The sequence below is a fragment of the Tinamus guttatus genome, unplaced genomic scaffold, assembly GCF_059628265.1.
Source record: "Tinamus guttatus ecotype Peru unplaced genomic scaffold, ASM5962826v1 Tinamus_guttatus_pri_ptg000027l, whole genome shotgun sequence".
NCBI classification, from domain to species: Eukaryota; Metazoa; Chordata; class Aves; order Tinamiformes; family Tinamidae; genus Tinamus; species Tinamus guttatus.
The window spans coordinates 4,022,972-4,050,196 of NW_028288561.1; the positions used below are offsets into that span (position 1 = coordinate 4,022,972).

The 27,225-nt window shown below is 36.6% G+C and overlaps 1 protein-coding gene across 1 annotated transcript; it reads right to left on the minus strand.

Annotated features, from left to right (window-relative positions):
- Nucleotides 1–3,163: 3,163 nt before the first annotated feature.
- NCOA3 (nuclear receptor coactivator 3) lies at nucleotides 3,164–26,187 on the minus strand. The gene is made up of 22 exons (XM_010218453.2): nucleotides 26,070–26,187; nucleotides 21,345–21,452; nucleotides 19,657–19,829; nucleotides 18,741–18,841; nucleotides 17,905–18,079; nucleotides 17,188–17,376; nucleotides 16,820–16,921; nucleotides 16,320–16,460; nucleotides 14,978–15,125; nucleotides 13,816–14,204; nucleotides 12,700–13,580; nucleotides 11,042–11,177; nucleotides 10,776–10,964; nucleotides 10,034–10,273; nucleotides 9,466–9,592; nucleotides 8,766–8,937; nucleotides 7,746–8,042; nucleotides 6,400–6,504; nucleotides 5,720–5,945; nucleotides 5,332–5,506; nucleotides 4,782–4,923; nucleotides 3,164–4,139 (listed from the first exon to the last, which is right to left on the minus strand). The coding sequence occupies exons 2-22, from the start codon at nucleotides 21,431–21,433 to the stop codon at nucleotides 4,128–4,130; spliced, it is 4,209 nt and encodes a 1,402-aa protein (XP_010216755.2). The 5' UTR covers nucleotides 21,434–21,452; nucleotides 26,070–26,187; the 3' UTR covers nucleotides 3,164–4,127.
- Nucleotides 26,188–27,225: the final 1,038 nt, after the last annotated feature.

Consider the following 27,225-nt stretch of genomic DNA (forward strand, 5'->3'; position numbering starts at 1 on the left):
GAAACTCAAGTTGAATTACTTAACTGGGCATAGAGCTGTCCGATACCACATACCTATACATGAAAAATATAGCTGAATGTATGAACTGAGGAAAAAAAAAAACCTCTCAAAAAGTGGCAACTGGGTTCTTTTATTGTATGTGTTACAGTAAAACTAGGTTTGAGCTTGTATTTGTATCACACATAAATGCGTCAAATATACTTTCCAAAATTTTCCTGACAGTTATTTTTTTAATCACAGAAATAATATCTGACTGTGTTTCCGAATCTAACCATAGCTTCTGTTTATAACCTGTTACAGATTTAGTGGATGATCAGCAAAGAAATATCTGCTAGATGATGACAGCCTGGGTCAATATGAAGTAAAAAAATAAGTTATTCATATAGAAAACATACTTTTAGAAACACATTTTTAATGCTTTACAGAGAAAAGTATTAGCTGTCTACCACTACTTATCAGCATGCAGAAAGAATACCAGATTAGAGGTGTTTTGGTTTGGTTTGGTTTGGTTTTTTTTGACTTACCTTTCTCTATGTTCAGTCTAACGATTTTGCCAAGGGGAGGTGTGAATATTTGAATCCTGCAAGGCCACCACTGCTGCTCCTGTTGCACGACGACAAGTTCCTGTGCTCCTTGGTATGCAGGCCAAACACTGAGCTGCTGGGCTATTATGTTATACAGGGAGAAACTTATTTTCTGAAAGGTAGATGGTTATCAAGTGAAGATGGAAAAGCAACCACTCTTGCTGTTTAAGGTTGAAAAAAAAAGCCTATTAATTTGTTGTACACACAAATTTAGTTGTTAAATGTCTCACAGGCAGAAGGTTCAAGCCATTAAAACTTCCAGCTTTTACAGCCTGTCATAACTACAGCATTCTTTGTAATACAGGATTTTCTCCCAGCTTTCGAGATACTATTATCAGTATTAAAATACTAGATAGCTATTACACTATGTCACCAACTTCTGATTTTAAATAGAAACCTTTATTTACATTATTATTAACATCCAAACACAAAAATCAGAAGAGCAGTAATACCTTACAACCAGCTCTTAGAAAATCAGTCCCCATGGTTTTCTGTTTTGCAAAATAAAGATACAGATATTCCAAGCAAAATTTAATGTAAACTATGCTTAAATGCAGTTCTCAATACTGTATGCCTTCTCCTGAGATTTTTTTTTAAATATTGCTCTCAGAATTACATGATTTCATACTTGCTGTAGCATCTATCACCTGGTAGCCTGCACATAAAACTCTAAAATAAAATGTGTGCTAACTGGTAAAACATTCAAATAGTTTTGAATGAAACTATTATAACTGAAAAAATGTTCCCGATTGCCTAACTTTAAAAGCATAATTTTAGAACAAACATGGATAAAAACATTACATGTGGTTTTTTTTTTTTATAAAAAGATGTTTTCTGCCATAAAAAGAATAACAAAGATGTGTAGCAAAATCATGTTCTGTATGCAACCGTGATCAGAGGTGGTTGTAGTAACTAACTGGTCTTTGCTGAGAAACCCTGGAGCTGTTTTTTGTTGTTGTTTTTTTTCCTTTTTTTCTTTTTTAAAGAAACATTCAGAAAACTGTTGCTGTAGAATCAAAACAGAGTTTGTGGAGATACTAAATGCCAACAAATTTCAAGTAAAGTTTTATTTACTGCAATAGATAATCTTTTCAAACTAGATATAATAGAATCAGTGTTGCCAAGGAAAAATTCATCAATGCACTTTAAAAAGGCCTTTTGCTCCCCCTTAATCAAGTTTAAACTAAATTCTTTGGATTCAGCAAAAAAGTAGGTATTGGCAAGCTCAAACGTTCTAACCAGGGATGAGGCAGTGATGCTCCACTAGGACAGCAGCCAGCTGTACACAGATGTGTAAATAGAATCACTCCTGGAAAAAGGTTATAAGGGCACAATGGATAAGGTAGTATATAGGCAAAGAGGAAAGCACCTAAGGAAAGCAATCAGGATTTGCAGCTACCATCAACATAATGAACAGCTACAAACTAGATTGGTTGATTTAATGTAAAAAAACAAGGTATTGCTGCCTTTCAGCTTACTTGAGTAGACAGCACTCAACTACTAGGTGTGTTCTAAGACATAGAAAGGAGACGGAAGTTCCTTCTAAAAGTTCTGCATTTAAAAAAGTACACAGGCGTAGGACTGAAGGTCTCAAATAAATACTATCACCTAACCTATATACTCAGTATTAATTGCAAAGATGAGGTTGCATAAGGTAGATTGACTGAATCTATATTCCCTTTGGAACAAAATGGAAGATCATTGAATATGCTGAAAAGTGACGCCACCTCCTGCTTACAGTACTGGAAAAAGCAATAAAGAACAGAGGGTTTCTTTCTTTACTCAGTTGGGAGAGGTCAGTTTTTCATTACCCAGTGAAAAAGCAAACTAGAGCATTGCCCATCAGCACCATTTCTGGTCACCCCTCACAGAAGCACAACTTGCTGCAACTGCCTGAAACTGGAAAAAACTGCCATAGGATCTTCATTCAGGGAACCAAAACAGAGAAATAAAACATCTATCAGCAAGCAGTATGACTAATTTTGTAACCAAACTTAAATACTGATATGAGAGAAACCTGCTTAGAAAATACATTCATTACTTTAAGAACAATCCAATGAGGTGCAGACATTTGGTTGAAGTGTGACGTGATAACCTACATGATTTCTGCATGTCCTGTAACAACGAACACTTTGCAACAGACAGACCTCTTCTGCAGAACATTCAGAGTTCATTAACATTGACCAAAAAAGACATAATCCAGACGCATCAACTGGAAAGGCAACATATAGGCTATGACTGTCTTGACACGTCATAACATTTTACAATGCAGAGTCTTTTTGTAAAATTGCCTTATGTAAAAAGAAATGTAACAAAGTGCTCACAGGTGGAGAAAGCATTTAACAACTGGTCTTTTATAGTATGCTAAAGATGTAAAAATAAATGATGTGTCAAAGACCAAAGAAGAGGGAAAGATGTGGGCCAAAGTCACCCAGATTCAAAGACATTAAATTTAATTAAAAAAAAAAACTATTTAGACCTCAACTACACTTAGTTTACAGAAATCAACTTTGTTAAATATTTAGCTTCACAAACTCTGCAAAAATGAGTTAGTGATCTACAAAAGTCATAATATATAATACAATATCTTAAAGATCATATTTACAAAATTTATTCACAAAAAGACTGCAAAATTCTGATTCAGACAGCAGTGCCTGGCCTTGAGTTTTCTGAAGTTTATTTTTAAAAAGATGAAAGATTATTGCTCTAATTTCCAAACACAGAAAACATTACATTATGCAGTCTTTTCAAATAACTCTAAAGAGATTGTGTTCAAGAAGGAACATGAGTACACCCTACCTTCATATTAAGTCCTTATCAAAGATATTGCATTAATCCATTATATAGTCTTTTATAAAGTGCACTCAGCTGCACATCGATATGTAAATATTAGTCACAATTGTGTTTAAATAATTTAAATTTATTTTCCTCTCTTTTTTACCCCTTGACATCAATGAACAGGATTCTGGAATAGTATGTGCCAATTCATTTTGCACTGCTATTTTGCTAGGGAAATCCTGACTCTTGGGGATAAGAGATTAAAAGCAGCATTTATATTCAGGAATTCATATAAAAGAGTCAAGGCTAGGAACTACATTCTCTGTCAGATAGTCTTACTAGAGAAATCAGAAAATTTTTACTACCATGACTTCTCCAGGCACTTTTGTCTGCCTGTAGTTGAAGGGCTTTGGATAGCTACAGTAAATAGACATGGCATACAAGGAGTGCACCCATCATATTTACTAAAATGCTATTGCCAAATTCACATTTCTAGAGGCAGAGCGCCAAAAATATTTATGACTTTTTTTTGTACAACATAATATACAGTAATACAGAGACTGCGTCTATGAAAAAAGTTTTTTTTTTTTTTTTTTTTTCTTCTGAATGAAGTAACTTAGGACACATGGTGATTAGCTGGAAAAAAAAATCACTTATTTCCATAAGGCCAGTACTAGTTGCCATGGAGAATGCGCAGCTCTCCTTTGTAACACTAGTGCATCATTAATAGGGTGCATTCTTGTTTGGAGATCATGGGTTTAGGTGTCAGCAGTATTTCTGTTAAAGAAAAGAAGAAAGTGTCATCAGAGAAAATAAAAATCTTCGCTGAAAAGCTGTCCAATGTTGCTTTTTGAAGAGGAAAATACTGTCACGGTCTAATGAGGAAAAATAGCCGTCTAGTGCTCCTTCTTGAAGATGGATTTGTAGAAAAGAAATGCTACCCCAGAGCTGCTTAAAGAGGCTACTTGGTTTATCTTCACAGTATGAAATGTGCTCTTGGAAAAAATCTGACATTTCATCTTCCCTTATTCCCCTTTACAAGACTTGTATAATGTTTGCTTTCTTTGCACCCTCCATAACCTTGCTTGCCCCACCCCAGAGTGCCAAATTTGGTTTATCTGAATATTATTTTGCTCTTCTTTTGGTATTTTGTGGAAAAAATACATGTATAATCAGATTTTTAGCTTTCTTTGAAGTGGCTGTTAATAAATCACTTCCCCTTACACAGTAGGCCTAAACTTCCCATGGTTTCTAGCTATGCATCCACAGAGTAATTGAAAACAGGATTGCACCAGAACAGCCTGAAGCAAATTGCACAAAATGACTAAAGAGTCAACAGATGTTATTTTTTAAATCCAGACCTTGAAGGAACCTTTACAATTTTGTAAATGATGGAATTAATCATTATAGACAACTTACCTGGTCTGGACCCATAGGCATCCCTGACATGGGCATGGTATTCATGTTCATCTGTCCAATATGGCCACTGCTGCCGTTCATGTGCATCATACTGTAAGTTGCAGGATTACCTTGATGGCTAAACTGCTGCTGTGGAAAAGAACTGATGCACAAAAGGACACATAAAATTACCTCTAAGGCGGCTACTCAGTGATCAACTGCCTTCCCTGCACCAGCAGTGACAGACAGGAAAGAAAAATTACTTAATCCCCAGAAGCATAAAACTTATTTATTTCTATATAGTGTCTGTTCACTGCAAAAAAAAAAAAAAAAAAAATCCTCCAAAAGGGAATTTGGAACGCTCATCACACACATACAGAAATATGCATATGCATTTTCTATTGTAACCCTTTGGAGGCTTTGATTAATACTGTACTGCACATTGTAATATTTTTTTTTTCTTCTTCTTTGAAATACTTTTCTTTCTAGCGTGGCTTTTTCTTCTAGGCAAAATGAAAGAAAAATTTTCAGACACAGGTTATGTCAGACATATTTTCAGACATAGGTTTACCTGCTCCTGGCCATGCTTCCCGACGGCCAGCCTTTCATCTCAGGAGACTGGTACATTGCTGCTGTCTGAGGATGCTGCATCATAGGATTTTGGGAGGCTCCAATTCTTGATGACATCATTGGATTGGGAGGACTTGATACCCTACTAAAGGCAGGATCAGGTTGTTGGCTTAGTCCTTAAAGACAAAGACAGCAGTATACTTCGGTTAGCATCACCAAGCATTTTAAATTTACATTCTTGCAAAGAAAGGAGGTGGGAAAGGTTATCTTTTTCTACGCGTATCTTCCATGCTCACAATGATCAATATTTAGGTAGTTGGGATTGATAATAAACCAAGAAAGAGAAAAGAAGACAAAGGAGAAAAAAAGCTATGCGTTAGCACTAGTACCGTAATTAGGTGGATAGGGGAATTGCTGTGGAGGAACTTGAGCCATTGGAGGGCCTGTCAAAGCACCATCCATGCTTCCTGAGGCGGTCACATTTGGTGGCGGACTGAAAGCCTGAGGTTGCTGTTGCTGCTGCATCATCATTGCCATCCTCTGTTGTCTAAAATGATGACTTATTAGCTCCCTGTTACGCTGAGCCACCATTTGAGCATTAAGAAAACCTTGCTGCTATCCCCCAAAGGAAAAAAAAAATCGTATTAGAAGACATTTTTATAAATCAAGTCATGTCAGAATCAGGCAAATCTCAAATATTCCAACTCTTAGACCCACACAACCATTTCCAGAACAGAAAGTAAAGCCACGGGCAGTACAAAAACCATTAAACTATCAGACAAGGGTTTTCATTAAGTTGCCATAAGTGCTAATGATGTGCGGATGATGCAGCAGACTATCTAGCACAGCCTGCATGGAAAAGACCACTAGCACAAGAGCAGGACCTGACAAAGAGATTCCCTGGAAATCTCATGAATGGGAGAGATTTAAAATTTAGGAGGAGGAGGATGGGGGAAAAACATGGATATGCACTGTGGAAACTTAAAAGAAGGCCTAAATTCTAAGCAGACTTGCAAAACATGTCTCTATTTAGAAGTTACTGTTTCAGACAGGTGGTTATCCTACTTACCTGTGATCCCACCTGCTGCTGCATAACTGGTCTCATCACCGAGGTATTGCCACTGCCTGGATTCTCCATTTTCATTTCAAGCGCTTGACGGGTCTGATTCATAAACTTAGAAAAAGAGATTTTAGCATTGAAACTATCAGTATCTAAAAAAAGTAAAGGCAAGTCCTCAAAACCATTCTTTATAAACCTCTCAAATCTATTAAGTAAAATGACTCTTTTTCTTGTTTTGATGTATCTGAAGCACTCAACTATTTGTTAGCAAGCTCAAACTCATTCAAAAGAAAACTCCTCCAAATAGTCTAGTTCTAATTGGCTTTTTCTTGTCTCTTTTTTTTTCTAAACTTTTAATAGTAAACATATAGCAGACCAACTCTCATTCCAAATGATATTTGGAGCAGAGAGAAAACCACAAACAGCAGCTTTGTTTAAAATAATAAACTCCTGTCTCCTTCATTATCTGTCGTAATACCCCAAATCTACAGGTTGAATTAGTGTCCCTGAACAGCCAAGACAGAACGCACTATTTCTTAAGCATTAAACGTCACCATCCCATGTTACCCAGCATCATCCTAGTATTCTGAGTTCCACCTATGAATTTTCTATTATCAAAATCTTAGACATGTCCTAGGGTTTTTTAGAATGGCCATAGCACTTCCTTTCATTAGCTAGTATTTTCCATATTAAAATTGTATTCTGTATTCTCCACTGATATGATGACTCTTTTCTACTGGAACATACTTTCACCAAGGGCAATTAATTGAAATCATCCAGTAATACATAATTCTTTAATGTAGTGTTTTCAAGACAGTGTTAAAATCTTTATGGCTTTATGCACTGTATCCTTCCAATGAAAGTAAGTAGCTAAATATGCGATCAAATTAATACACTGAAAGCAAAGTAATATTTCAGTATATAAAAATGATTATTTAGCAAAGAAATATCAGAAGAATCAATTTGCAGGAAAAACACAACTGCATCATTAATGGTCCCATCTCAAGAGAGATTCAGAAAAAGGGCAAAATCTTAACAGAGATAACGAGACCTTCCAGAGCTGTATAGTACAGGATTATTTTAAAATGTCAGTAAAACCTTGTCCTGCAGGAACTAGTCCAGTTGGTAACTAAGGAGGCTGACAAAGGATCAACACTTGTTCTAATAAAGGTTCCTTCATTTCTACAGTAATAGACGGTCAATGTGAAAAGCACTATTAAAATGAATGGTCCATCCATCAGCTCATCAACTGTCATGTCTATTGCCATATTTGTCAACCAATAAAATTCACTGTGCACCGCTTTTTGTTCTGAAACTAGGCAAAAATGAGTGCAAAAGCAGGACCAAAAGATTACCTGCTGCCCCTGAAGCCTCTGCTGGAGCTGCATTCGGAGCTGCTTCGGTGTGTTGGTCCGAGGTCTCATCACATTTGCTCTAGGATGCATGCTCTGAAGTGGAAAATTGCTCTGTTGGCTCATCTGATTCATCACTGAATTAAAGGATGGCTGTTGTCCCTGAATGTTACTAAAACCTCCTGGCATTGCTGCCCCTTGCCCCTGATAGGGCTGCCCATACAGCGAAGACTTCTGGTCAATCATAACTGCAGATTCCTGACCTTGGAATGAATCTTGCTTCGGTTCCAGCGCCTGGCCCTTCAACAGACATAAAGAACATGCTGCTAGTGAAGACACAGGGTTTCACTACTGTGCAACAATAAAACTAACACACCACACCCAGACCAAGAGTTTCTCGAGCAGAAAATTGTACAGGTTAGCTACTAGCTTGCCTGTTCTGTCTCCAGAAAAAAAAAATGACAGGAGTGATGATAAAACACATTTAAGTCAGTTTTATTGCATCCTCCTTACATGAACAGATTAGTATCATTAAGTTCTTAGGCACTTTTAAACAGTTTTGAGTTTTCCAGAAAATTACAAATTATTGAAGGGAATTTCTTTTTCTTACTTGCTAGCCAAGCAAATTTGAGCTGGAATTGGAGGAGACAGTGGCGTCATCCTTGCTAACATATCACTGTCAGCAATAAATAAACTAGAGAAAAACAACTCATTCTCTGGTGATAAAACTACAATGATTTATGCTCCCCCTCCAAAAATTATAGACCAAGGCATTTTCTATAAATATAAGTAAGAAGATGTCATTTTATTTTTTCATAATGCACAAGAAGTTTAATCAGTACTGAACTTCTCTGATGAAAATGACTACTCAAAGCAGGTTCTTCCAAAGGCAGGTTTAGGAAAAAGGAAGCAACAAAGTGAGGAGATTCAAGTGCATGAGGAAGCTCTCTTCATTTTTCTTTCAAGTACCAAGATAATACAGGTCTCTGAAAAATAAAATGTCCAAAATCTCTAATTACTTACTTGGTTTACGAGGTCGGGAATTCCTAATGCTCTGTCAATTTCTTCCAGCCCGGTGACATCCGTGTTGCTCAGCAGAGTGTGCAGTTGATCTAAAAGTGCCCTTTCATCACTCTGCCCTTCCACATTCGGTCCTGGACATAAAAGGTCATCCAAAGAGCTTCTAACTAGTTGTCTATAAACAAAAACAAACAACAACAACAACAAAAAAACACCCATTACAAACTATAAAGACCGATATGTATTATGAAGTATATTGACGTGAAAGATTACAACACCCCAGGAGACCAAAGTAAGACTTCAAGACTTTAGATCCAAATTTAGGTCCTGAAATGTCCACTCAGCTACCTTGGGCAGTAGTTGACTCGACTTCAAGGCATCTAAAATTCTACTTTTCTCGTTTCTCATTAAACTTCTCCTGGCATCTAAAGTCCATTTTGTAGCCACATAAGAGAGAGATAATTTAAGGCTTTGCCACCTCCCCTTCCCTTCCAACTCAAGCACGGCTTGGTTTTGTTAGCAATGTGTTTTGTGGAGCTGGTTAAAAGATATGCAGTGTTCTCATGATGACAGAACAGCAACAGAAATGGAAACAGACTGACCCAATCCCTTGCAGCCGCTGTATACGCTATATTTATTTTTCCACATCTTAAACTGTGAACTTTTGTATTTAAAATTATCTTAACGCTACCCTCATTTCTACCTGTTTTGTGAACCCCGAGACGCTTGCTCCATGGACAGCATGTTATCAGGCCATGATCCTGGCTGGTTAGACGCTCCTGGCTGTCCATAAGGATTCCCACTCATACCAATGTTCATCTCGTTCGGCCCTGTGAAGTAAACACAAATTCACACTCAACTTACTTCAGAAATATTATAGATCCAGATTTTGAATACAATAGCAACCTAAAGTTGTTCCTTTACTATAACACAATTTCTATTGCTATTCTTTAAATCACTAAAGTAGAAACTTGACAACTGCAGTAACTTTACACCAACCAAAATGAGTTTTCTGGCCAATAAAATCTAGTTACTAGTGAATATGCATCATCATAGTGACGTTAACATTGTTTGGAATTTTATATTCTGAAGCAGAGTGAAAAATTAAAGGAAAGAAATTCTTAGGGGGTGTAACAGTCATTCCCTCTACGGACTAGTCTTTGGATGAAGAGCTGGAGTCCTACCAAAACAGAAGAGATTCTTGTACTGAATGCTCACTGAGGAGCAAACACGGCTGCATTAGGTGCTACCATCTGATATGGAGAACTTACTCATGTGAATCATCTGCTGTTGCAGCATGGGCCTCGTACCAGGGACACTACTGGAACGAATGGGCAACCCAGCCACAGAGCTGCCCATGGAGGCTCTGGGAAGGGAGGCATTGAACTCGGGTCCTGGTCTCAACATCGGAGCAGAGCTTGTTGCCTCCAGTCTGTTAAGCTTCGAGTTTGGCAGCCCCCAGTCTCCTGATGGATGCTGATTCATAGCTACATTTCTGTTGGGCCCACTGGCTATAATGAAGAGCAAAGAAGATAATGATTTCTCATATAGAATACAAAACAGATTTTGGTTTAAGAATTATTGTGGGGTTTTTTTTGTTTGTTTTGCCAACAACTGCAAATGACAGAGTAATTCACTGAATTCCCACAAAAGTAAGTAATGTCAAGTTTTATACCATCCAAAGAGTATATTAATCTAAATATATTTTAAAATATTAGTGAGAGCCACCTTTACGTGTTCTTATTCTTTGCAGGTTAAACTCAGAACTCACAACAGTCAAAGTTTAACTACTAAACAGAAGCAAAATCCTGGGAATACACACAGATGGCAAATGGCTCTTTTCTTATAATTTCAGTTGGTAATAATAATTAAAGTATTTAGGTTCTGATAACACTCTAAGATTTCTTCTGAGAAAAAATCACATTATAATCTTAAACATTTTTTTATGTCAAAGCATTTGATTTATGAGACCTGTTTCTACAAAAAAAAAAAAAGAAAAAAAAGAAAACTAACCCAGATTTGCTCCGAAATTTTCCTGGTTTTCGATCATTCTTGGACTTCCACCCATCAAGTTTTGCTTTTGTAACATGGAGAACGCATTGACATTCCTCACTGGAGGGCTTGAGCCCACAGGGCTGTCTAAAGACATGGCTCTGTTGACGGGCGGGTGAGCAGTCTGCACAGCCTGTGGACTTCTCATACCTGCTAAACAATTAAAAGATGCTCACAATTGCACACTTTAAACTTAAAAACAAGTGGTATTAAATGAAATTCCTTACTCAATGGGGCAGTTCCTTGAAATAATGCTTGTTTTGTTCCAAGGCTATTCCCATTTGCAGACATAGCATTATTGTAAAAATCTGAACTAGTCAAATCACCTAAAATTGCATCCAAATTATCCAAGTCTCCACTCATCTGAAAAAGAAATAATAAAATACCAAGGTTATTTATTATCATATTGCCATCTGTCAGCTTTCATTTAACTCCTCACTAATCTCACAGGATATAACCAAGAAATAAATTGATTAGTTCACTGGTATTATTTTAGGCTTTCTCCTGATTTCCAAAGAATTTTAGATACTATTTAGCTACCTTTAATAGAATATTTTGCCTGGCTGATTTTGAGAATGAAGAATTTAAGGAGAAATTGGAGGTACTATTCATAAATAAAGAAAATCTCCTTTCAATATTAACATTTCGGGCATCACAAATTACAAAGGTAAAACCATTAATGACAGCAAGCAACATCACAAATGTGTACTGTTTAGTAATAAACAGTATCTTAAATTGATCATTGCAAGACACTGCAACACAGGAAAAGTACTCACAGTCTTTCCTGGCCAACAAGATCCCTAGTTTTTGTTTAAAATTTGTCTTCAAATCAGATGCAGTTTTAACAAAATAAGACTTACATACATAATGGATTAATATTCTGCAAGCTAAGCTTCTCTGAATATGGTTCATAGTTCTCTGAAATAAGTAATGGAACGAGCACACCTGTACTACTGCCCCACTGTTAACAACTGATTTCCTCAATGGTATTTAAAAACTGCTGTGACATGTTTAGTTGTTAGATAATAAAAATATGTATATAGTAAACTCATTCATACAGAGCTATTAGCAATTTGGGAAATCCCAAATCTAAGCAATTAACATGTTCTCAGTACTCAGAATTCTGCTTGGTTCTACTGACCAGCATTATTTATGCTGAAGTTGCTCCAAATATGACATATTAGATATATTATCTACTCTTAGAAATATTATCTAACCATTACAATTTTAAGAACAGTTGTCCAAACAAGTGCGCCACTAGTAATTCATTTCCAGGGTCATGTAGTCTAATATCATGACATTTCTTGGAATTTCAACTCTAGAACCGATTTCAAATATTTTTCATATTTTTCTTATCATTCCAACTCATGGAATTGGAATCACCAGTTGAGTAATACATTTTTAACAAAGCACATAGGCCATATTTGGGACAACATCTTCCATCATTTAAAAAAACGCAGTACTAACACCAATGAATTTATAGCCATTTTAAATATTATACATACGGCTTTTATTTTTTTTTATGAAATTATGTAATCTCTGCCAGTTTTTTTTTGCTATTGCACTACCAATTAACTATGGAGGCAGCTAACAGCTCCATTTCCTAATAAGCCATAAAAGCAAACATGTGTGATGTGAAAAAATGTTAAAAGATTTGATTTTAAATAATAATATGTAACTCTACTTTAAACATTCCATATCTTAAAGCTAACATTACTCTGGGATTTCAGTACAGCACACTGGGTTATACATATCTTGTAGTCCTATTTGTTTGTGTTTTGTCATTTACAGTAAGACCTAAGCACATCGTTTCACACCATTTGAAGACTGCCCTAAAAAGAAAATACTGGCTTGTTCATTATCACCCTTTTACATTATACTCTACCTCTTCTGTTGGTTCTGCTTTTACTTTAACCTCTTTTTCTTGACTAGAAGTAGGAAGAGTAGAACTACTGCATTGTCCCATTTTATTATCCACACTTTCTACTTTAGGCTTTAACTCTTTGGAAAGCGGGTCCTTAACATCATCTTTATCTAGCAGGTATCTCAGTAAAGCGTTGTTTTCCTTCTTCTTTGGGCTCAGTTGTTCCTGTTTGACAGTGCCTTCTCCACAAGCAGCTGTATTACCAGCATCATGATATGTGTCTTTGCCAGTAGCTTCAGCTGTGATCTTGGCTACCTCTGCAGGAGAATTACCATTCTGCAATAATTTATGTAAAATCCTGTGCTTCTCTTGCAGGAGCGACCCATGCATGTTTGAGGAGGAAGACACCCCTCCAGACGTTGATGAGGAAACTCCAGAAGGGCTCGTAACATTGGTAGAAGATTCTTTACAGTTAGAGTCCAAAGGTGAGTTTGATGCTGTGGAATGTCCTCTTTCCTCTGAAGAGCATGTGAGTAGCTGAAGCAACTTTTTATGCCCTTTGCTTTCAGATGGTCCTCTCTGACTTTCAGAGGCCTCTAGATTTCCCTCTTTATTGTCCTTTTCACCAAGGAGCTCCCTGCTGTTTGACTGGCACACGGTACTTTCCACTTGGTTTTGCTCACAATACAAACCAGATGGGCTTTTTGAGTCCTGGGTGCTCATTTTACTTTGCTGAGCTATGCCCATGTTTGGAGAATTATCCAACTTTGGACCTGGTGAAGATAGCGTAGATAGAAGGGAAGTTCCAACCCCCTCACTAATGGCTTGAAGAGCACTAAGAGAACTGCTAGAGAAAGTGCTGCTGCTGGTGTTGCTGGCAGATCCCATTGGAGAGTGCATACCTGTAGAGAGATCAAAACTGAATTAGATTACTGTCTGTATCCACTTTTCCTTTTGGATTATGTATAACTGCAGCACTGAGTTAATTGCTTGTTAATTACTTTAAAATAAATTATTGCAATGAAATCACATATGCTATATTTAAGTAACACATACAAAGTCTTAGGGAAAAACAATGAAAAGAATCAGATAAAAGTGAGAAAGAGAACTTAAGAAAGCAAACATAAAATTAAATACCTGTAACTGGAGAATACTGGTGTGAACTCATTTTTGGACTCCCTCGATTTCTAGGGGATATCATTAGGTTCTGTTGGTTGGAAGTTAAGCCAGGACTCCCATGTGGTGGACTACTCATATTTAAACCATAATTGTTATTTTGGTAAGTGGAGGTCTGCATTCCTGGTCCAGAGTTTACTGGCCCCATACTACCAGGGCCTCCATATCTGGTGCTGCTCAGCTGCCCCACGGCACTGGGGTCTGCCATGCTGTAGTTCCTGGGCTGCATTGGCACACCTTGCCCGGGTGACATGCTCATCATCCCACTAACAGCATTCGTGCTCCCAGCCACGGGTGCTCTGATGTTCTGCCCAACTGAGCTAGGATTCGCTCGATATCCATTCTGTTCTCTGTAAATTCAACAGCATCCCCAGACACCCCAAGAAAATAAATTAAAATCTTTTTCAGGATCAAGTGTTACAAAGAGATAATAATATTATTAAATGATAATATAAAATGAGCTGTGAGATTTTGAGTATCTCCATAAAAGCAAAACTAAGCCATGCCACTCATTCATTCATTATAGAAGTGTTTAGTCCTTTAGGTCATTGGAGCTATAAGCACATACAGGATCATCCCTTTAAAATGCTTTTATCACCCGCCATTATTTAGATGTATCGGTTTAAATGTCTTCCTCCTTATACTCCCTACCTGAGCCAATGCATGACACTGTTCTACTGCACACACTACTGATGCCCTGAATCTCAGCTGATCCCCTGACCAGCATCTGGAGGCACTTTAATGCCAGAAGCAGGCAGATTCCCTCCGGAGTGGCATTTCAGATATTCTTGTAATCAACAAGAACAGGTCACAGGAAACACTATTTACAGTACATTCAGCTTTGGATCATCCATGATGCAGGTATAGAGGAAACATCTTACCTCTAACACTGACTAACATTCTGCTATATGGTTAAGTTGGGAGGGTACAGTGGGGACTGAAAACTCCTGGATTCATGCATTTATTTGCACATTAGGCAACTGTTTCCCAAGTTTTTCCTCTTCTATTCTAGTTTTAGCCAAATAAAATGCTTTGGTGTACTGTTTTGTCAGATTTTGCCAAAACCAGATCTATTTTTAGAAGCTGTGACACTTAAACAACAAACAGATGCTGCTCATTTCACCTTTGAAGAAAGTGGGTAGACACGAATCCATGGCGGTCGTTAGTTACGGGATTTCGAAATAGTTTGCTCTTTGTTTGCGCTGTCACGATGGTACCATCCGCCAACGAGAACCGATACAACGGTGTTTCAGCATGACCCTGTGTGTAAGCTGTAGAAGAAATACCAATATTTTTCATATTTGAAAGTCCAAAAAATGTTAATAAGTGCTGTATAGATTTTTACTAAATACCCATTTGCCCAAGATGAAAACTGAAAGACGTACCCAAGACAGATATTCTGAAAAAGGAAGTATCCCATATATTCTCCGTAATATAGGAGAGAGAGAAAAAAAGCAAGCATGATTAATTAGACATTGCAGTATTTTGTGCCAGTCATGCACACCTGGCAAAGCTCTAAGTTTGTTAATAGACTTGCTTGCTAGGTAAGTAGGTTTCCATGTCTTCTCCCTGAGGAGAACATGTAATCAACCCTTCAATTTCAACTGTACTAAAACATAGAGGTAATTAATATGGAATAGAAATGAAATTAGGAAGCCTTCAAATGTAGTATTTTTAATTTTAAAAATGTCTTTTTATCAAAAAAGTGGAAATTATTGCTTTTAGTCAAAATTTTCAGTGCAAATTAACTCATATAAATCATTTCAGTAAGGAGGAAATGGTTCATTTTAAAGTCAATGTTTTAAGTTTCATTGAAGTGTCTCAAAGTCAATACCAAATGATTTTGGAATGTATATCCTAAAAAATAATGAGCTCCAAATTCCTCATGCATTTAGGATTAAACAATCAGTTACATCCAAATGAATGGAAATTCCATTTGCCAGTACTAGTTTTCTTTTATTTAGTACTTTGAATTACTTTGAACCCTTGAAGACTGAAGTTAACACACACACAAAATTATATCTTTCTTAAGGGAAATTTGGCTCTACTTTATTTTACCTATCAGGGTGATCAAATTAATTAAAATAAAGTCAAGCTAAAGCTGAACAAGGGTAAGTGCTCACTGAAGAAATAATAGCGAAATTTGTCTCTGTCATTGCTATTTCCATTTGTGGAAAAATAAATTGCTTTGGACTCCTAGATCATTATTCTGGTATTTTCCATGAATATTATCAGAACAGACGTGCTACAGAACAAAATAAATTCTGTATCAGAATTACTGTTCCCCAAGAGATCATATCTGTTCAGCTTGTAAATATGAGTCACAGCATTAGCACTAACCAAAAGCACGAAAAAGAATGAACAGAGGTAGAGTTCAGCATTTTGAAATTCAAAAAAAAAAAAAAAAAAAAAAACAGTCTTAGAGAAGCTATATGACCAAATGCTGCAAACAGATTTATTTTTACCTTCATGATAGTGGCGTTTGTTTGACCATGACTGTCCATCATTATGGCATAAGAACCTCTGAATGCACCGACGAATTGTATCTTCAAAGCCAGGTCTCATGGAAGAGCGTAATGAGTTTGTATCGATGTTGACAAGCTTGCCTGTTATAAGAAACAAAATACATAAACTCATAATGATTACCCCAACACTTCTATACAATATATGAATACAGTGCAACACTTCAGAAGGCTAATCGCCATTTTAATCATCCAGCACCATAATGCCCAATTTTATGTATAAAAAAGTAACATTTATAAAGGATCTGTTATTGAATATGAAGCAGCTTGATAAAAGAGCAACACTCAAGTAGGTTTAGATGGTACACTGCAAAAGCACAGTTGGGAATTCTTGGTATCAGCTCCTCCAGTTACTACAGATAGGCAGTAGTCCTTCACTGATGCACATCAAAAGCACAAGGAAAAAAGAGATTTGAAATCTTAATCTCAGACACATTTCTCACCTGAAAGGTCATGTCTTGTAATAAAGCTCTCTGGATTTGTTGGAAATACTCTTTCTACAGTTGTGATACGACGTGCCACACAAATCATACAGGATTGCAAATCTGTATTTAAAAAAGAATGGTTTTGCTTTCAATTCTCTCCTATTGTATACTATAAAACCGTTTAAATAAAATAGCCTAATATCTTACAATATTAAAATGCAAGTATAAAGGATTTAAAGTTTGTGTATTGCGTTTCTACTCCACTCAAAAAATAGAGTTTCCATTTAGTTTCTATTCAGAAACTACTGATTTCATAATACATACCAAGTAATACAAAGTTTATTTCAACGTTTCTTTTCTGCACAGGATTGTACAGGATTTCCTACCTTCTCCCTCCTCCATCATAGCTCTTGGCTGAGATAAAGCAAAGCACTGCATTGTTTCATATCTCTGACGTGTATCCTGGTGGCTGCCAACATCTTCCAGAAGATCATGAGAGGCTTTCACCATCATTCGACAATTAAATGTATGACTCTTCTGTCTTGGTGTTTCATTGGTCCAAGCAACTCCATTAACTTAAAATAACAGAGTGAAAATTTATAAGGATTTTCAAACAAAAATCAATTCAGAAGCATCTTTTTCTTAAACTAGATGCCCTGTTACTTGATTACAGAGATTAAAGATCATTTTTTGCAATACACCTTAATTTCTATACCTTGTGAACAGTTGTATTGAGAATCAAATAAAATATTTTTGTCTTTTCCATGATAGCTTCAGCCTTACTTGATGGATTGTTGAATAGTTATTTCCATTCTAAAATGGGGGAAATCACCTCAGCTATGCAAGGAAGTCATATGAACCCCGTTCCTTTAGTATCCTTGTTTTAAGTTACAGGCAAACAAATTGCAAGGGTGAAAATAAGAGTACAATGATTTACAACGGCATGGGGTTTGAAAGAACAGACGGAGGCTTTTAAAATTTGCTTCTGAAGTCAAGTTTTCTTTGTAAAACTGTTTTTTAGTGGTTATCCATTACGAGTTTTTCTCTTCCCTGCCTGATTTTAAATAGGCTAGTAAAAGCGCAAGAAGTCAAACCTTCATTACCTGAAGATTTAGGTAAATTTTTAAGGAAGTCCTTCCGGTCTTCTTCGTGCAATATACCATAGACACTCGTATTAACTAAATCTTCTTGTTTATACTGCAGATACTGTGTGACATTTTCTGAAACGAATACTATGTTCCCATCTCGATTTACAACAAACAGGAAACCATCCAATGCCTAAATATGAACATGATGACATATCATATAAGACAAAATTCTGAATTTAATTTAGTTTAAAAAGCCAACAAATAATAAACGTCAAATGTCAAATAGCTGCATGTCCTGGCAAGGAAATACTGACCTTTTACATTTTTCAGTGAGAAAAATTGTTTCTATTATCAAATTATTTCAGTATCAAAAATCAATATATTCATTTGTTTTACAACTTAGCTATTTCATAGTGATAAGCAGCCTTCTTGTTTTTACTCTTGTTTCATCTGAGTGTGGACTAATTAATTTAATGTTACCGTTACATTGGCTTAAAATACTGAAATACAAACACCACCATATTTCTAAGACCTCTAGTCCCAAAAAACTTCATCAGTTGATTGCAATCAACTACAGCACAGGAAAAATATTCCTTGCATTGCAACACTGCAGTAACAACTGCTATAGGAAAAGAAAGAAAAGTACATTATTGGAAAACTCCAAATGCAATTCTTTTCTTCCCTTCTAAAGACTATTTAAGGAAAATTAACAAAATGTGACTTCTGACTCTTTAAAACATTGTTCTGTATAGTCCTTGCATATTACAAGATTGGTAGCTTTATTGTAGTAGTTTCATCTGAACTAAATACTTGTTTCAATGAAGATTTACTATGCCATAATTTTTACTTGCCTGTAATAAAAGGGGTCCCAACGAATCCTTATCAATAACTCCTTGACCCGTAGAGGATACATCAGCTTTCTGAACATCATCATCATTAGAAACTGCTTTTCCTGAAATGCAAAAGATATATTTCAAAAACAAAAAACAAACAAACAAACAAAAAAAAAAACAGACAATTGCATTTTAATATTATAAGCTAGATGCTGGGAAACCTGGGGATAGAAGAAAAATAGAAAATAAAATACTGATGAGACAGGAGTCTCCTATACTGTTGACTATACTTAAGACCAGAAAAACATATAATAAGTTACATAATGCCAATCCCTTTGCTCACATAAACTGACAGTTAAAGTAGAATCAAAATTACCACCATTCTTGTGAACAATGTTTCTTCTACATCTTTTAGGAGCACCTGTCTGATGAATCTTTCAACAGCCCTTACATGTTCCTTAAGCACATCGTTCTGTTTTTACTTTGATTACCTCATGCCTATAAGTCATGGTCTTCAGATGTCATTACCACCTTTTACCCTGTTGCCTTCCCATCTACAGGAGATGGGTGCATGAAACAGGAGATGTATCCTGTGGTACCTGCTGTCTGGCTAAGCAGACCCTCAGAGGGGTACAACATCCTCAGAAAAGACTATCATACATGAAAGTCTATCATGAAACAGAATTATCCCAATAGAATGCACTATATTAAACTAAAACGTTTTAAAACACTAATTAAGATGACATTTTAGAACTGCCTTGACATGCCTTCAAAAAATGTATCAATGATTTGATTCAACTCAAAGTCTGAAGTCTTTCTGAATTATGTGCTGCTGTGAAAAGGCACAGCTGAACTGTCCAAGTAACTATTGCTCTGGATAGATACCACAAGAAAAACAAAAGTATTCATTTTGTTTTAAGAGGGAAATCTGTACCTTGTTCTTTTATCTGCCGAATCTGTCTCACGGTTTCTTTTAAAATAGCACATTTGTCTGGTTTGACATTGAAATTGTCAATGTCACTGAGATTAGCAGATATCAGTTCAGCCAGCTCTTCAATGTATTTGCTTTCCTGCTCGCGCCGACGCTTCTCACCACTGCAGGTCAGACTGGGAACCAGAAACAGCATTTCATGTACACATACTCCAGCATGAACAAAAGCTGCACTCACACCCTGAGCCTCACTGCCCCATAGATTATGGGTTATAAAGCCTACACAGTAGATACTCTCCTAGTAAACAAAACAAAAGGGGTTGTGTATATGTGTGGTGGGGGGGCGTGGGGTTAGTCTGTTTGGATTCTTTGCTTGTTTTTTAAAGAATCTCAGGTATGAAATGGTTATTAATACAAAGAAATCCTCCAGTGATTTCTCTATTGCCAAACTCAATGAAAATGGGCATTGTCTGTTATAAATCTGTAACACTCTTACAAAAAGTATATTTTAAGCTGAAAAGTTCCTTTAGATCTATTTATAAATTTTAATATTCCATGAGATCTCTTTGGTTTGCTTGTGACAAGATGTACATGAAAGGTAAAACCCTAAAGAAATTTCTAGGTGTCAGGATGAAAATACCATCTCAACATTCAAGAAAACCAGAATCCCAAACAACCTCATGCTGTAGGATAAAGCATCCCCCATAAAATCTTCTTCCTACATAGATTACTGTGCTGAGTAAACTCCCTGTCCATAGTCCAAAATCAACAGAAGGAATAGCATCATATACAGAGAATGCCAAGAGGAGAACAAGAGTCTCAGAAGGAAGGGCAAGAGTGGACATATAAAGGGAATCAAAAAAGCACAAATAGTCTTTGAGAAGAATCCAAGTGAAAGAGTGAGGAAAGAAAGCGTGGGCCAGTACTAGGAGGAGGAAAAAGCAAATATATGACAGAACAGGGACCTATAAGGTAAAGAGAGTTAATCAATGGTGTGAAGAAAGAAGCAGAATCCTGAATGGATAGACAGACATCAGAGAAGAGAAAGAGAAAAAGGAATGAGGGATAAACACACAGACAAATACTGGGATATGGTAGAAAAATGTGGGGATCTCATATACAGTCTCCTACATTGTGGGAAACTTCATATAGAATGGTGCAGAAGCATACAAAATGGAGAAATATGAATATACTTGTAACTCTAGTGTTTTGGTAAAACTGGAGACAAATTTAAGAGGACATTACTGTCTGAGAACAAGAACATGGAAGGACAGAACAGAAGCCTTAACACATGGGATAAGAAAATGAGGTAGGAAGGGGACAGAAAACACAGTCCCCTGGAGAGCAGAAACTAACAGAGTTGGGTGAAGGGCAGGGGGACAGCACGGAACATGGGGCTTTGCGATTCGCAGGCAGAGAACTAGTCTGGAGATAAGCAAATCAAAAAAAGGTTCAATCACTTGCAGAATTCTGCACTTGATCCTTAACGGCCTGCCTAATGAACTACCTGAAATAAGATACTGCCTTTATAATTTGGGGGAAGCAAAAAACATTATTTCTTTTGTCTTCCAATCAGAGTTTCAAAATGTTTCACAGTTTCAAAGCTAGAACTTATTTTGAATTGTAACTAAAGTTTGAAACATTAAAAAAATACACATAATGTACAACACGGTAAAGCCTGTAGAACCTACCTTGCACCTGGAATATCACAGGGCAATGGCTTGCGCTTCCTTGACTCATTGGTCAAGCTATCCAAGGAGTTTTCTCCCAATCCACTCATCTTGATCACACATCAGCAACTAAAAACAATGAAATTATGAACTAACTCTTCAATAGTAATTCAAAATGCACAAACCCCACTATTTGCTTTTTAGTGTTAATGTTTGCTTTTAACTTAGGTACCATTAATGAAATGGCTAGTGATGGGCTAACACAATGCAGGAGCACTGGGGATATGGAAGCATTGAATAAAATTTCCTTCCTTTTATGCTCCTTTCTTGTCTTCATGTAAGCTAAGGACCTAAGGATCACAAATAACTGTCATCTACAGAAGCAGATCAGTGGGCTTACATCCAAGCTTTTTACTTAGCTTAGTATATAATCAAGAGATTATTATTATTTCAACTCAGCATGTTCCTATTGCCTTAACTTTGTATCATTTGCTAAAACCTTGGACACACAGTTTTTCTAAGACTGCAGAGAGGAGGCAAGCCAAAATTTCAACACTCTTCCAGCTTCAGTTCTTCTGAAGCAAAGGTTCACACAAACCAGTACAATACTAGGTTGCTTTTGTTAAATTCTAGTTACATTTAGCAGACACGGTAGATTACACATCCGCAACTCTTGTTCCTTACTTCCCTGAGGAAAAAGGAAGATAATCAGAAAGACTGTATCTGGCCATGTTACAACCAACAATATTCTGAGGGAAGAATAAAACCTTTTTAATGAAGTATGTTACCTATCAAACCAGGTATTTCTAACATTTGGATTTGGTTTTACGTAATATAAAAATAAGACAGCAAGCAAAAGCACCACAACCAAAACTGCACTGTTACTATATTATTATAAAACCTGTCCCACGCTAACCAAATTTCTAGGAGTTGGTTATCATATATCACAAGGGCTGACATATATGCTTTCAACTGAAGGAAGTTTATGTTAAGGTATCATATATCCAGGAAGTTCTTCATCTCTGAAATCCTTGCAACTGTAGAATTTTCTATTGGTGTTTTCTTCTTGCTTTCCACACTATACCCCTGTCCCTACTTACTGTATCATTCACACTCATTCATTTAGAGGAAAACAGAGTTAAGGATCACCCAAGGCATCAGACACACACAAGTCCTTGGGACAGAATACATCCACAGGTGCTGAAGGAGGTTTAGATGTCATCATGAGACCACCCCCTATTATCTTGGACAAAAATTCTGGTTAGATACAAGAATTGTTTTTTTTTTAAACCATGAGAGTAGTCAAAGAGGTTGCCCAAAGAGGTTGGCGAATCTCCTCCTTTGCAAATTTATACAGCCAAATCACGATTGGACTATAAGGAGATCAAGACTCACCTGAACATATCCTGAGCAACCCGGCCTCGCTTTGAGCAGGCAGCTAGACTAAATGTCCTCCCGAGGTCCCTACCAACCTCCTGTTCTGTGATTCTGTGATTTGCAGCTGGATTTCTTCTGTGCACTTCAGGCAATGCAGGAACTAAAATGGAGTATAGCCTTGAAACAGCACCCTGAGTCAGCTAATGCTTCCAGGACAAGATGTCAAAAGAGAAAAGAGTGAAGTGTGTGCACTGTCTCTACTGTATTAACCTTGGCTGACTTTTTTTTATTATTATTTTTTGCTTACTTGCTTTCTGCAGCAAAAAGTAACACTGCTCACTGCCTTCCAAGGCTGAGTCAATCGAGGCAAAGGGCAGAGACCTACAAGAACGTATTTGTGTGAAGCAGCACTTGTTATGTTAGCAAGGGGGTTGCTTGCAATAGCTGATACTGTTATCATAGGATGTTAGCTATGGGTGGAGAATTCAAAAGGACATCTCCATGCAGCAGAACAAACTCTCAAAGGCTTGGCAGGACAGAGAACTGCTGGGCTGCAATAAGCAGCAATCGCTGGGTCACTCTAGGAGGTGTGCAAAGTTCAGGAGCAAAAGGGCATTGTTTTGAAGCAAAGATTCTCTTTGCTGCTAAATGAATGTTACAGTGCTTAACATAAAATTACATATTTAAATAACCTTCAACCTAGTGATACGCATTACAAAAACATGGCAATATACACTTTAAATCACACAAAAAAAAGTGGTAAAATATAGTGTTGGATTTTAAATAAACAATTATAAAAGATACTTAACTGCACAGCTATGGTCAGAGACACCACAGATATTGGTACTATCATACCAAGAAGGTATTATATCTAACCATTTTTGTGAAAACAGTATGGGTAAGACAAAGCCCAATGTACAGACAGCCTGGACAGCAAGCCTGAAGACTTTTATCCAGCCAGATATTCCTCCAGGGCAAAACTCTCAAGTACAATACATTTCAAGTCGCGGCACGCCTTATTAGAGCTGAAGAAAAATAAACTGTTAAGGGCATAAAAGCCACTAGATGGCTGTATATCACCAAAAGTTCCTGGGAAGATAGTTGGTGGCCAAAGCACTGGAAAGAAAACCTACTCATCTGAACAAATAGGCAATTTCAAAAACAAATTATATAAACAGACCACGAATATGCAAAAAGCAGTTGATTATCTGCAGCTGACTCTCAACAGCACGTATCACTCACAAGGTCTTATGTAGACAGACCTCTTAGCTAAGGCTCAGTCCTAAGAGTCAGTCTGTAGGCGACACGTGCAAAATCCAACATTGGTGCTTGGCCCCAAAACTGCATTCCCAGGCACCGTATAATGCTGCAGTGCTCGAGCTATTGTGGAAAGAGAAAGGAAGAGCTTAAAACGCGATAAGACTTGAGGACAGCTCAGGAAGGGTGTGGGCACAGCAAGAATGTCAGAAGCCAAGAGTAAAATCTTGTATTGAAGAAGAGATCTCCAAATAGATATAACCTCATTAAACACTACAGCATTTCAGCTAGGATGCAATTTTTGACATAATGTAATTTTTGCAGGTAACAAGGTTGCATTAAACTATTCAGAATGGAAATGTCATTTCTGGTTTAGCATTTGCCTATACTGACTGATACCACAAAATATGATTAAGTAGAAGACCAAAACTGTTCTTACATGTTCTCTGAGAGACATAATGAATATTCGAGAATAACACACTACTTCCATTTAAGAAAACCTTTTAGTGCCTGAATATAGAAGTTTAGAAAAGGAAGGAAAGCCAGGTAATGTGGATAGGCTGTTTCCTTGAAATTACACACGAGTGGTTTGTGGCAGTTTTTCAGGATGCTGAGGGTCCTGCACATGTATCTTTCTTTTTCTAAGAATATTATTACAAGCTGGGAGAGCATAAGAAGCCTGCAACAACTCTAACTGCCTGGCTAAGGAAATTAGAGGAGCTGCTTTCCAATATGCACGACTGACTACTAACAATTTGAACTGTATAAACTAATATTCCTAATACAGGAAAGAGTAGCAGCAGAAGCTGTTATTCAGTGGGATAACAGGGAAAAGAACAATCAGTTTATGAAACACACAGTATTATTTTTATTTAGAAGAACTGACAACGATAACAAGAACCACCCTTATGAAAAATCTGACTGTTCTGCTAGTTTTCTTCAAAGTTGCATGCACAAATTCAAAATGAAGGTAGCCAGGCTACTGCATAAAAGGAGAGCTAACATTAGTCTTTGAATTATGAATCTGAGCTATCAGTATATTAATATAACACACTTTGTAATTAAACTTGAATGCAAGCATTGCTTGAAAGTGCAAGATGCTACTACTGGCTAGATGTAAGGATGAAAGAGAATGCAGAATGTAACTTCTATCTAAAACAAACAATATTTTTCTTAAACTTATCTCTTCCTAGTTTACATAATTTATGGAGATGATTTCTAGAGATTAACAAATTTTTAAATCAAGTACTTAATGAAAGATATTTCCTATGTATATAATAATATTCTAATGCTTGCTAGTCTGATGCCAACAGAGGCAATAACTAATTTTAAGTTCTAATTTTAAAGTACCTGTTAATTCATTATATTGGAATACATTGTCATTTACATCAAACAATTTATAAAAAAAAAAAAGCGTTATACTCTATTTACCTTTTCAAAACAGATGGAAATAAACCACTGTCTTGTTCTGTCCAATGTGATTTTCAAACATTTAGAATTTTTGAATCATTCTGAGTGAAGGAAAAGATACTTAGAAAACCACAGCCCTAGCACTCACCAGGTAATTTAGAAAGATGTATTTGCATCCGCAGAAGACAGAAGATGTTTAAGCTGAATGGAAGGAAGCGTGACCAGAGCTCCCCAAAACATTAAATATAATCCTCCTTCTAAGATTATATTGAGGCATAGTTCAGATGGTTTTTTAAGACACAAACTGAAATATACTAAACTGGTTCTTGCTAAAAAACAATGAAAATGTGTTATTTTTGTATATAATGTATATTATATTTCCCTCAAAAAGTATATAAACAGCATGGTAGATAGATTTCCAGTGAAACTTCTGATTCAAAATATTATGTAAACTATGCAAAGTTTCCTTTGTTCCAGGAGGGACCACAGAAACAACCAATATTCCCATTTATCTAGACAGAAATCCACACAAAAACAAACCTAGAAAACTCACTTTCTGGCACTGGTGAAGTGGACTTTTGTCTGTCTGTTTAAAGAACTTGACGCTGCTTCTATATTTACATACACCATTTCTAGCTTTAAAAATTATACAGGAATAACTTCTTGGACATATAGAGTCTAAGAATGAAATCAGTTACTTACTTGTCCTCAGCAAACATTCAAGCACAACTTATTTTTCAGAGGCCCCTCAGAATCAGAAGTCATTTTAAGTCACATCCTGAAAAAAAAAAAAAAAAAAAAAAAGCTGTATATGGGGAAAAAAAAACAAAGCTTGCTCTTTCCTTTTTCTTTTTTTTTAAACCTGACATTTATAATGTTACAAACAAGTAAAGAAAACACTCAACATTCAGTGTGTATTTTAATGAGTCAAAGGAGTTTAAACCTCATTTACAGTAAATATAAGTAGTAAATATGGAAGTGTCTCGATACTATGCTACACTTGTACAGTATTTGCCAGCTTCTGCCCTAGTCCTACCCAATCTCTCCCCTGCAGAAGGGCAGGAAGTCGTTGGTGACAGTGATGTGGTTCCATTCACTATTTTTCAACACTTCTATGTGCTTGACACTTCAAAAGCCTCAATTGTAACGTTGCAAACACCATCAGAAGCCAAATTTTCCTTCACGTGAGACCTAAGTATATAGTTGAAAGCTATACTTGAATATTTTCTTTCCCTTTGCAGAAATCTCAAGACTACAAACAAGGGATGTGTGTTCTTGGAAACTTCAGGGAGGCACTCTGAAATCGGAATATAAAAAGCTGTGGCCCCAAATTAGACGTTTTGTAAAGTTATGATCTGGAAGCAAAAACCGAGCACAGAGCCAAGCTCTGCCAGCACTCGGCTTTCTGCACCGCCACGATAGCAAACTGCTTCCAGAGCTATAAACATTCTCGGGTTTCTCTTACCCTGTTTTTCTACAAAATTCTGGGAATGATTAATAAGTATTATCATGCATCTTATACAAGGTATGATTAAGTGTACTAATTAGTGAGATTCTGGGTCTCTACAGAGAATTACAGTAACTTAAGAAAAGTTTCAAACAACAGCTGTGTGATTGAATTGATTTGCTAAAAACTGCTTGAAGCACTATGTAAAGCAGAAGCTGTTCGAGCTAATTAGAAAAATAAATTGCTCCTGGGAAATATTTATGAGCCATTCACATGTAAGCACACACCACAGCCCTATCCAAAATCAAGAGTTTCAAAATTGATACTTCTGCACAGACCACTTAATAGATACTCATCAGCAGTCAGGTGAAGGAGTTTTATTTGAGTAGCTCATTTCTTAAGAAATTAAAC